Source organism: Anneissia japonica, unplaced genomic scaffold, assembly GCF_011630105.1.
Source record: "Anneissia japonica isolate Jap-2015-1 unplaced genomic scaffold, ASM1163010v1 scaffold287894_len555002_cov174, whole genome shotgun sequence".
NCBI lineage: Eukaryota > Metazoa > Echinodermata > Crinoidea > Comatulida > Comatulidae > Anneissia > Anneissia japonica.
The window spans coordinates 127,050-138,751 of NW_022753119.1; the positions used below are offsets into that span (position 1 = coordinate 127,050).

Consider the following 11,702-nt stretch of genomic DNA (forward strand, 5'->3'; position numbering starts at 1 on the left):
GGTGATGATGTTGATGATGATGGTGTTGATGATCTGAGCTGGCTCTTAAGTAAAATGGATACATACGCATTGGTGTAACTGGCTTTATAGTGGTTGTCATACACCCAATCTCGTCTGTTCTATCCACGCAGTCATGGACTCCATCACACCGCTCCTCAATCGGGATGCACTGATCTAATTCCAGACATTCCCATTCATTAGCCTCACATCCAAAGTAAGGTGTGGTTGTGGGTATGATCGTGACTGTGAAATTTAAACACAGATTATAGTTATTATTATCATTACAACGATAGAACAAAGTAAAAATAGTAATAGCAACAAAAGAAATACAAATACTAATATTTTAAGCTAAGTTACAAAAACCAAAGAACCTACTGATAATACGCAAATAGAATATGAGTATGATAACTCCGAAAAATGACAGACGCAAGGCCGTAATTGATTCTACGTTTCGTTCTCTATTTGAACTTTGTCAAGCTTTACTTTCATCAGCATTTGCGGCAAAGAAAAGCCAAAACCAGTCGCAAATAATGTTTCGGAAACAACGGCCAAAACATGCTGGAATGTCAACATCTTGGAAATCTGTTTTATTGCACTAAACTAACCTTTATATATCTATACATCATGCTACACTGTTATTTTCCCCATTTTCAATGTTAAAACAACAATTTTTAACAATTTGGTGATGGTTTCTGCCTAAAAAATGCCCAAAACTGTAAACTTTTAAGGCTGATTTCTCAAATATTGTTCTTTAAACAGCTGTATGTTTAAACTCCTGTAACTTCCTAACAAAATGTCGGATTTACATGATTTTTTTACCATTTTATAGCTCTCGTTTTACTGTTTAACCCTGTATTAATAACTAACAAACAATTTTTATGACAAGTGAGTGGTTTGGCTTGCCACATTTTGAGGCTTTCTTGCAATATCTTATCTGTATTTATATTATTAATGATGAAAAGAGAATAGCAAAATCTGTTTGCTAAACCATGGAAGCATTTCTTTAAACTATACAGATACAAAAATAAATACATACTTTGGCAGTCCATTGGTTTAATGACACAGTATCCACTATCTTCAGCTTTTAGCGTACCGTTTTCACAGTAGCAATAGCCACAGTTAAGGAAGTCACTTATACAGTCACCATCAACGGCATTACCATCGCAATCCTGAATACAAGTGCATTCCTCTGGACATGGACCTAATTAAAAATTGATGAAACTTGATTTTACAGACACACAAAAAGATGTTTAGTTTTATTATTATTTAGTTTAAGACAGGGATCACATCGAAGTGTTATTTCATTTTTTGTACTGGTTATTATCAGAATGCACATGCACAATTAAAACAGATCACATTTTAGGGGGTTTTCAGTGAAGAAAATATTCTATTTTGAATAAAATCTACAGTACTTTAAATTTAAGCTAGAAGCTATAGAATTGTGGTTTAATATTTTAATTTTTGATCATTATCAGGAATGATTGGTAATTCATTGTCTACCATCTCCTCGTTGCCTCCTACAGGAACAAACTTTCCTCTAGTAACCTTTAACCTTAGCAAACTTTCTCTCTCAACCTTGTTTAATGTTCTACATAATTTTGAATGTTTTAAATAATTTATTTAAAGTCTTTTTAATAGGTTTTAACTTTTATAATGTTTTAAATAATTTTAAGACACTTTGTTAAGGTTTTAACTTCTTTTGCTACTTTTAAACATCTTTTACAGTTTTTCATTTTTATTTTCATTATCAATTTTATATTTTTAATGTAATGTCTTCTAAAGAATTATTGGCATTGTTTTGTATTTTTTTTTTATAAACATCTGCCAAGCAATACAATTTTCTGTATTTTAATGTAGACCAATAAAATTTCTTGAATCTTGTGAGTTTGACCATAGGGGTGAAATTGCTTGGCAACATCCGTTTAATATTACCTGTCATGGATATTAATTACAAGTAGAGATACTTTCAGACTTTGTATGTACATACAGAAATAAATGCTGTATGTTGATGGTACAGTGCATTACGCTGAAGCCGGACTCATTGTATTGAAAAATTTCACTTCGACATGAGCAGCAAATGTTATATAGATGTTGCCCGATGTCTTACCTTCGCAGTCAATCTCATCACTACCGTCCCCACAATCATCATGTTGATCGCAAAGTTGAGGTAATGGAATACAGGTGCCTTGAGTGTTACATGTATACTCTGTTGGTTCACATTCATGTTCACCTGATAATCATAAGCAACATAATATTTAATATTTAAACCATTCGTCCTCATATCCATAGACAAAAATAAGTCACGTACCTTATAACAATATATTCCAGCACTAAAATAATTGATAGTTCACCTAACTGGTCCCATTTGCTATTTAAGGAACACCCTGGCTATCCATCGTCTTAAACCTATATTAAACTGATGTCTCAAAGCATCTAGAGAGCTGAAATTGTTTATCTGATAATTAATCTAACCCACTATTGCCTCTCTCATAATCACAATTGTTGGATCTGTTTAATCCCCTCATTTGCATATTGTAGCATTTTTTGTAATCAGTGTCTATAAGTATTCTTATTTCTGGTGATGATCCATAAAGGTCAAAACGTCAAATCATGGCCTCCCTTTCTTTATTTAGAGTAAGGTTCATTCTATGTTATTACAATACAAAAGAATTAATATTTAATGAATTTTAATTTTTTTTTAAATAATTAAAAATGAAATTCAAAATAAGTCACCCTTATATAAATACTTGTGCATATATTCATATTTAATGAATCTTAACTATTAAATTATGATTTGATCTGCCTCATTCTTCTTAGCAGGTCCTCTAGCAGCCAGATTTGTAATAAATTATGATTTCAGCTTAATAATGGTTCAATATGATACAGTATTTTATTTTATGTAAATGCATAATCTTTTAATATTATTGAGTTATATGTTAATGTTTTTATATAAAGATTATCATATATTGTCATGGACTACATATGTCCATTCATAAGTAAAAGGTTCTTGATAAGCTCAGTGGTGTGAGCTAATACCAAAGTAGAAACTGTTGTTGTTGGCTGCAATGTATTAAACATCCAGAAAATTAGGAAATTAAGTGTGTTTTGTTGTCTTATTATGAAAATAAACTTACTTTACAAATAAAGCCTTAATATCATATCAGTTGCCAGTGAGAATTTTAAGTTTGTAAACTTAGAATTACATTACATTCATTTCTTGTATAGGCTTTTTCCTTGGCAAATTGACATAAATAAAAACATGGTGTTTGCCTTTACCACTCTTTTTATTATTATATTATAATTATCAGTATTAGAATATTTATTAGTCATGCAATCGAACTGAATTTAATAAACATACAATACAAAATATGTTCCACACATCTCGACCGAACTTGTTCCATACTGTAAAGTTTTTTAATTGCATGGAAGATACTGCAAAAACCAGCTCAAATTTGCACAGAAAATCCCTAGGAAAATAGGTGCGCAGAATCGTAACTACTGCATAATACATTGGTTATTTATTTAGTCAAAGCATAATTTTTGGCAAAATCTGCACCTAAATCGGCCTTAATTTTCTGAAATGCGCGGACGATTCTAGGCCCTGGCCTAATTATTGCGTGGAGGATCCCCGCGCACTCCTTACTTTACAGACAGTCCTGAACGTGTTCGCGGTCGAAACGGACCTACACCAAGGAAATTAACAATATTAAAACTTACCACAAGATTCTTCATCAGAATCGTCTCCAAATCCACAGTCGTGTTCGCCATCACAAACAAATACATCAGGTATACATTGACCATTACTACACAAGAATTCACTATTATCACATACTTCGGGGCCTGAGAATACAATATTTGATAATTTTCATGGTAATTGATGCTATCGATGTACTCAGTGGCAATCAAACTTGTCAAGGCCTTGGGAGGCCTAGCTAGGATAAGAAGGGGCCTAGGCCTACTCTACTAGGCATGCACTACCAAACTGCCAGCCACCAAACTATTCGTTCTCTCTCTTTTTTAGTAGTCTTAGAGTAGTTCTAAAGTTACAGCCTATCTACACATATATTGGCCTATCATTGAGTAATTTATTAACCACTTTCGGCTTGCGCAAATAGGGGGCTTTACTGCACGCCTTGGAACTTCGATTGGGACGAGGCAAAACCTAGCCTAGGCTATGTCAAGTATCATCCTGGCCCGAAAAAACGTGTCTCGTTTGCTGTTCTCTGATGATGATGTGATGTGCAACATGCACCACTGGCCTAGGCTAGGCTAAGCCTAGGCCTAGAGACTAAAGGTGAGGCTACAACAACAACGGTACTTGACTCAAACGACTAAAAATACAAACCTAGGAAGTTACTGCTTTCCATGCGCAGTAATTATACTACGTTAGACTGTTTTTTTGCTTTCTTTTTTTGAAAATAACTTGAAACTTTGTTAACATACGTAGTGCGAGGTACATTATTAAATCAAAAGTTTCGAATCGAAGCAACCTTGTGAGGGCGATATTAAAAACAGGTAAGAAATTGAGAAAAAAAAACAAAACTTTACCACATTCATATTCATCCGAATTATCCTTACAGTCAGGCATACCATCACATCGGAAGTCCAAATTTACACAGTGTCCGTTTGTACAAGTGAATTCAATATCACTACATGTGTAAACTAAATTGGAAAGAAAAGTATAACAATTAAATAAAAACAACTTAGCCTGTCGATGGGATGATTTAAGTTTTTATGGTTTTTGGCAAACCCCCAACCCCCTTTAGCAACTATAATATTTAACACACTTCCCGAAAAGTGTAAAAAAAAAGACATCCTCATATTTGCCTTTGTTTAATAATTATAATACTATATAAATCCTGCTTTAAAGATATACTTTCTAAGTTTATTTAAGGCGCACTCTCTTAAGCCGGGTACTCAACAGAAAATCAAAAAACTTTATTCAAACACCACAAGACAACGTATTACAATGTCAAATTAAGTTCTGCAGACTTAATCTATATGCCAAAAGTGTAATATTGAGATGTTTTTGTTGCTTACTACAATCAGTCTCGTCACTAGAGTCTCCACAATCTTCAGCGGCGTCACAAGTCCATTCCTGAGGGATGCATTTGCCATTCTGACAACTGAACTCATCTGGAGCGCACGTCTCTTTTCCTGTAGGTTAAATCAATACAATAAATAAATTACACCGATTTGATCCACCTTACAATATACTTCATTAATTAATTAAGTGTTGCTGGTGTCACTGGTGTCTCATGTAATTACCCACCAAGATACAGATTTTTTTCATATGTTTATGTATTATTATATAAGTATTTTATAACAATAAATGCGCATGCGCTTAATATCATCTCTTTAAAATTACTTGCACTTACCGTAGCAAGGAGCACCGCTACAAACTATCTCTCCATTCAAACACGAGCTAATATTAAACAAAAATATTAACATTTTATATTGTATATATGTTATTGTTTTTTAAATAAATGTCCATAACTATATAAGTATATTATACTAGTATACTATAGTGGAGAAGGCGATAAATAAAATTAAAAAAACAATGATACATCTTTATATATATATATATATACCTATATATATATATTTATGTACAGTTTATATATATAAACATAATATCTAAATTAGTAAATAAAGTTTGTCATTTACCAATTTCTGCAATTGATAGAAAACGAGCTGCCTGGAGGATACAATACGTTATTGTGTTCACAAGAACATTGCTCGGCTGGGACACATTCCTCACCTATCGTACCAGACAAAAAGGGGGATTTAAAATATAAATCACATTCATTATGTAATGGGATAAAATTTCATTTCATTCATTCCTTTGTTTACTCGTCATTCATTCGTCCATCATGCATATGTACTTTATAAACATTTATACATTCAGACATTTATTCATACACACTAAATAATTTTACTTGGGTAGGTTCTGAAAAATATGGTTTTTTTTTTATCATCAGCAATAAATGATTACGGTATACTTTCCAAATTATAAACCTATAGGTAACACATGTGCAATTTATGTAACTTTATAGAGTATTTGATAATATCCGAACCGGTAATAGCTCATTAAAATACACAAAAATAATAATATGCCAACTTACCGCGTAATACCATGCCATATGGACAGAAACAACCCTCGACACACCCACTACAAAATTCTTCTGGGATGGGGTGTCGTTCATCGCACATCTCAGGGCAAACAGGACCACATGCCATGTATGTCGTACCGTAGTCGCATTGCATTGCTGTAAATAAATTATTTTAAAATGATTGACAATAGGTACGCCAACTACGCTACTTCCAATTAAAGTCTAAGTTTCGGGTCCGAAATGTTAACCAATTTGGGTCATTGTGCAACAGAGAGCATGCGCGATAGGCCTGCTAAGATTCTTTTAATTCGGAGTTCAGTAGTTCAATAAGTAGGCATATCCAGTTCATGGATAAACGTTATTATATGCAAATATCTAAGTAGCAAAGATCACAGTGGGTCTAATTCCATGCAATGAAGATTGCCTAAAGTTAAACTAAGCTAAGCCTATAGGCCTATTTTAAACTGAATTGAGAGTCTAAGTGTGCATAAAAAGGTTATTAATAACAATGATTATACATTATGAAACATAAAACCTAAAAAGACTACCCTCTTACAAACTAAATAGGCCTACACACTTGACTGGTAAATATATTAACGATCCATTTTTTTTGTTTTTGGAAACAGAAAACTTACGGCATAGGTCTTGCGATCGCCACCTGATGTATATACCGTATTTGTTGCACTGTTCTGCATATGCTGCAATAGCGGTACACAGACACTCACAATCACCACCGAATGTGCAACTGTGAATGAAATTGATTTATGGTTTAAAGTTTGTCCACATTATCAAATGACAAATTTATGCGATGTGCACATGGGCATGGGATGATGACGTATTACACCCAAATATGGGCATATCAAATTTATTGTCACATACGATTTGATATTGTGGACACCGAGCTTTTAAATAAGATATTATGCTAAAGAAAAAAAACAAGTTGTATTTTTTTTTTCTTTATTGTTACAAAATTATGATGGTGTTGCTGTTTTTTTTTCAACCGAGAGTACTTGTTTTAGATTTTCCTTTTATATTTAAATAACATTTTTTACTAATTCTTGCATTTTTTATCATGTTCGTTTAGCATTAAAAAAACATAGTTTGTATCCTGTGGTTGTAATGTAAAGTAGGTGATAGTCATAAAACTTACGCGCATGCGTCGTATTCACACCATCTGATGAACGTTTCTGGATCGACAGTGCTGTGACATGGTTGAAATAGGTCGTGACGCATGATATCGCAGCTCTTCTGCGACCAGGTGAGTCGGTTGCGGTTTACCTACAGGTTATGAAAAAGTGTGTTAGAGTTACTGACATTAACTGACATTATTAGGCATATGAGAAATCGAACATAATATCAGCTCAAATGCCGATACCAGTACCAGTACCACCCTTTATGGAATACGGCCTAGAAAGCTCCGCTAGACAATGCAATGCAAACAAATCATGTGCACTTATTTAGAACTTACTAAAATATGGGTGAATTTTGATTTACCTCACATGGATCTGGAATGTTATCAGAGTTAACGTCAACACACATATTTTCAGAGACTTTCCAAGAGTTGGCAAAGTTGTCGGCTCTGGCCTCAATAACACCGTCTTGGCTAAGGAAATCGTTATGAGCGATTCCGTCGTAATTACCACAAAGACCTTCCACCAGTCCGGCGTACTCTGGCTGGATCGTAATGTATAATCTTGTAGCTGAAAAAAAAATTAAAGAATTATGAAATTTCTTTCAAATAAGTAGCAAAAATCTGTATTACAAAAAGTTATACTTTCAAGGCACAAAATGATGAATGACCGGGAGTAAGATTGCAAGAGAAATGCTTACCTCCGTCCCACATCATTTCAAGACCAACGTCAGATCTAAGAATAACGAACAACCCAGCGTAGTCTATTCTCATAGTGTTGTAAACCTTTGGTAGTTGCACACTCAAATCGTTCACAAGAACTGCTCTTCCACGAAGCAGGTCTACGGTTATCGAACCAATTGTTACGTGAACAGATTTTGTACAAGTGACACCTTCAGCACCACATGGTACATTTTCAGCAGTAATCAAAAAGGCACCGTCAACCTCTTTTGCCAATACGTATCGACAATTTCCCATGAAAGAATATTTCTTGCCGTCAAATGTGATGTAATGTGGGTCTCCGGTCGCAATACATGTCCCTATAAATATATAAATCACAAAACATTAGTTGTCTGGTAGGTTGGATTTGTTCGGGAAATACACCAAGAATAACTCATGAAAGTCCGAAGACTTATTAGGGCCCTTCTGGTGGTGCTGTGGACAGTAAGTACATCGTGAGACAATCTCTTACTCTTCTCCGAAATGAGTACTTCTATCTTCATGTGCACATGGGCCATATTGCACTCGGGACCAACGGCCTAAACGCCATCCGACAGAGGGTTACGCTATTCAACTTGCATTTCAACCCTCCAGCCGAAACATAGGAACAGCAGCGAATGGCATAGAACCGGAGAACAAGATTCTGGTTTTGATTCTTGCGGTGGGTAAAGCCGACCTCTAAGGTCCAAAAGTAGGAGTATAAAGTTATGGAAATTTATCTCCACGGTCCAACACACAAACAAAAGTTTCACCAGTTTAGTTGACTGAGCAAGCTGCTCTCTATAAGCTAAGCTTGTAACAGCAGGCTTCAGGACACTATGAATTCTGCATTTATTCACACATGAGTGGAAGGCCTATGCTAATATTTCGACTATTCATGCTAATTATAATGTATCATTTACCAGAACACTTTTCTTTGGTGCATTCCCAGTGACGTCCGCGACATATGCTGTTGGGAAAGAACAGAAGGCAAACATTACTTTGGTTAAATAACAATTGCTATTGCTATCAATATTATTTTTATCATCATCAGCGTTATTACAGTATAGCTTTTACATTATCGTTTTCATTATCTTATTATCACTATATTATATTATTTTATAAGTGACAATGTCTTGTTATTAATACTTAAAAACAGTAAAAAAAAAATCTGGAAACATTGAATTAAGACAATGAATGCATATAAAAGGATCAAATAAGTTATTTTTTGATAACTTACCATGAATTGCAGTCCTTCATTCGTGCTTGTCCGTTTTCATATCTTTTTCCATTATGTCTGCATGAACAATTTTCAGGATGAACGCATACATCTTCCTAAAGGGCAGCAAATCATAAAATTTTAAAACGCTTGGTCAATTAATTGATTTATTGATTAAATGATACAAATTCAATTATCAATTATTTTAGAAATTTTTTATTTTGCTAATTTCTCAGTTTGTTAATTATTCAATTCGTTAGTACTTTTAATTCGTTAATTCAGCAGTAATTCTAATTCAAATTAATTATTCATTCACTGATATTTTTTTTTATTAATTATGAATTCATTTAATAATTATGTAACACTTACATCTAGCACCATACCGTCTGGGCAGGTGCACCCAGGTGTATAAGATAATCTACATTCGGGTTCCGACTGATAGTTTTCACACTTCAACGTGCACTGTGTCGTAAACTGCTGGTATACTTGGTTCTTTGGACATGCCACGTCCACGTCGCACTCATTATAGTCGCATATGAATGTACCATTTAAGCATGTACTGTAAAAAAAAGAGCAAAATTGGAACTTAACTGTCACCCTCTAATCACAAGATCGTGTATCAATCTCAAAATAATAGCAAGAGGTACGGTATCTCACTGGGGCACTAACGTTTTTGTGTTTACTTTTGACTAATTAAAGTACAGTACAGTACGGTAATTACTTACGCCTCAAAGTGTACGAGGAATTTAAGAGGAATGTTTTATTGCTATTTTACTCAAATCATTAAGTTATTATGGGTTGTCAATTGTGTACCATTTTTTTACAATCTCAAAGAATACTCTTACAAGCGTTCAATATGAATTGTGAAATAAAGATTCGTTACCAATTTTGACATGGATGTTCAATGACACTTCTTGACGGATACGTCTTTCCGTTGTACACGCAACTACACGAATGGCGCGGTACACACTGGCCGATGGCATCAAGCACCTCACCTTCTTGGCAGTTGCAGCCGGCAACACATTTGTTATATGTACAATCAGACTTGTAAGTAAGATCTGCGCACGAGTGCTCACATGCCTTACCACATTCTTGGTACTCCTGTCCGCCAACTGAGCACATGATCTCTACAAAATTCAAAATTCATTCGTAATATTAATCTATATGTTTTAATTAATTCATATATAAATTTGCATATATGCATTATATTTTCAAAATAAAATTTTCTTTTGTAAAATCTTCGCAAAATAATTAGATTAACTTACCGCATTTGCCGTTGAGATCTTCATGGAACCTCCAGTCTTCAACGGGGTGACCAGCCAATGCACATTCCCGTGCGTATGTTGCCATTGCTCCGCATAGATTCGTGTCGTGGTCGTTTCCTCCGCAGACATCATGCATACAGTTATCGTAGAAGATTTCAACTTCAACAAAGCCATGACATGTTGCGAATGTCGACGATTTCAGGAAGCTGCAGTCGTTTTCAGCACGGATGACATTACGGGCGTTGATGCTGCAGGATTCGAACGTCAGGCGATCGACGAGTTCTGGACAGTCTGCATTTTCGAGAACATATCCGCCGGCAAAAAGAGCAACGCTGGTCTCAATGTCCATGTCACGGGTTGTAAAATCGTTCTCCTCTACACCATCGAAGGTTCCACATAGTCCACGAACCTATAAAATAAACACGATAAACATAGAAAAAAACATAACTTTAAATGAGTATGGGGCCATGATTTACAATGTAAATCATGGCATTAAAACGTTTCTACTAAAAGTTACATTGAAGTTAGAGATTGCCATTTTTCCATCTCTCTCTATATCATTCTGAATTACGATTGTCTTTTTAACAAATGCTTTGTATTGATATCGAAAAATGGCTTTTTAATATTTATAGTCTCATTTAATTTTTTTTTCTGTCAACTTAAAAGGAGAGCCTTCTACAGTTCGTGTTTAACAATCCTAGGCATTTTTTATATCCTTGCTTATATTTTTAAGTTTCATATTTTAATTTTAAGTTTTAATAAACCACATCAAATAGGCCTATTTACACTTTAGTAAAAAATAATCAATTATTTAATTAACAAACTTACTGAGTACATATAGACGGGGTCAACGTTAATATAAATCCGATGCACTCCATCATAGAGTACACTTAGGCCAAATGACTCAACAATAGTAAATATTGACGAGCCAATGTGAACATGCATATCGCTATTTTTGTACGGCAATGATGCAATTTCTCCGTTGACCGAGACTTGGCTGCCTGGGCCTAGTACGACTGTCGTATCGTCAACGGCTATCGTGACTGAAGTTGGGCACACCAGTGACCCGTCGCTACCGCAATCCTCAAATTTAGCCGACACATGGAACTTCATTTTTATGAATTCCTGAAGGTTAAAAAAGATAAATGTATGTATGTGTATATATAATATATATATACTCATATATGTGTATAAATTAAATAGTAAAAAATGTTGTACAAAATAACTACCAGACGCACTCACAACACACAACCCCTCCACAGACACAGCCCTACTAC

The 11,702-nt window shown here is 34.5% G+C and overlaps 1 protein-coding gene across 1 annotated transcript in view; it reads right to left on the reverse strand.

Moving 5' to 3' along the window:
* LOC117122685 overlaps nt 1-11,702 on the reverse strand; it is a 92,097-nt gene that overhangs the window by 72,903 nt on the left and 7,492 nt on the right. Inside the window, exons 13-31 of the mRNA XM_033268367.1 lie at nt 11,254-11,557; nt 10,426-10,834; nt 10,044-10,287; nt 9,530-9,719; nt 9,182-9,276; nt 8,865-8,911; nt 7,944-8,282; nt 7,608-7,813; nt 7,264-7,391; nt 6,749-6,858; nt 6,126-6,269; nt 5,668-5,761; nt 5,379-5,425; nt 5,041-5,157; nt 4,549-4,662; nt 3,718-3,840; nt 2,108-2,230; nt 1,037-1,201; nt 67-243 (exon numbers count right to left, since the gene is read on the reverse strand). Coding sequence (XP_033124258.1) covers nt 67-243; nt 1,037-1,201; nt 2,108-2,230; nt 3,718-3,840; nt 4,549-4,662; nt 5,041-5,157; nt 5,379-5,425; nt 5,668-5,761; nt 6,126-6,269; nt 6,749-6,858; nt 7,264-7,391; nt 7,608-7,813; nt 7,944-8,282; nt 8,865-8,911; nt 9,182-9,276; nt 9,530-9,719; nt 10,044-10,287; nt 10,426-10,834; nt 11,254-11,557 — 3,176 coding nt within the window. The remainder of the gene's footprint in view (nt 1-66; nt 244-1,036; nt 1,202-2,107; nt 2,231-3,717; nt 3,841-4,548; nt 4,663-5,040; nt 5,158-5,378; nt 5,426-5,667; nt 5,762-6,125; nt 6,270-6,748; nt 6,859-7,263; nt 7,392-7,607; nt 7,814-7,943; nt 8,283-8,864; nt 8,912-9,181; nt 9,277-9,529; nt 9,720-10,043; nt 10,288-10,425; nt 10,835-11,253; nt 11,558-11,702) is intronic.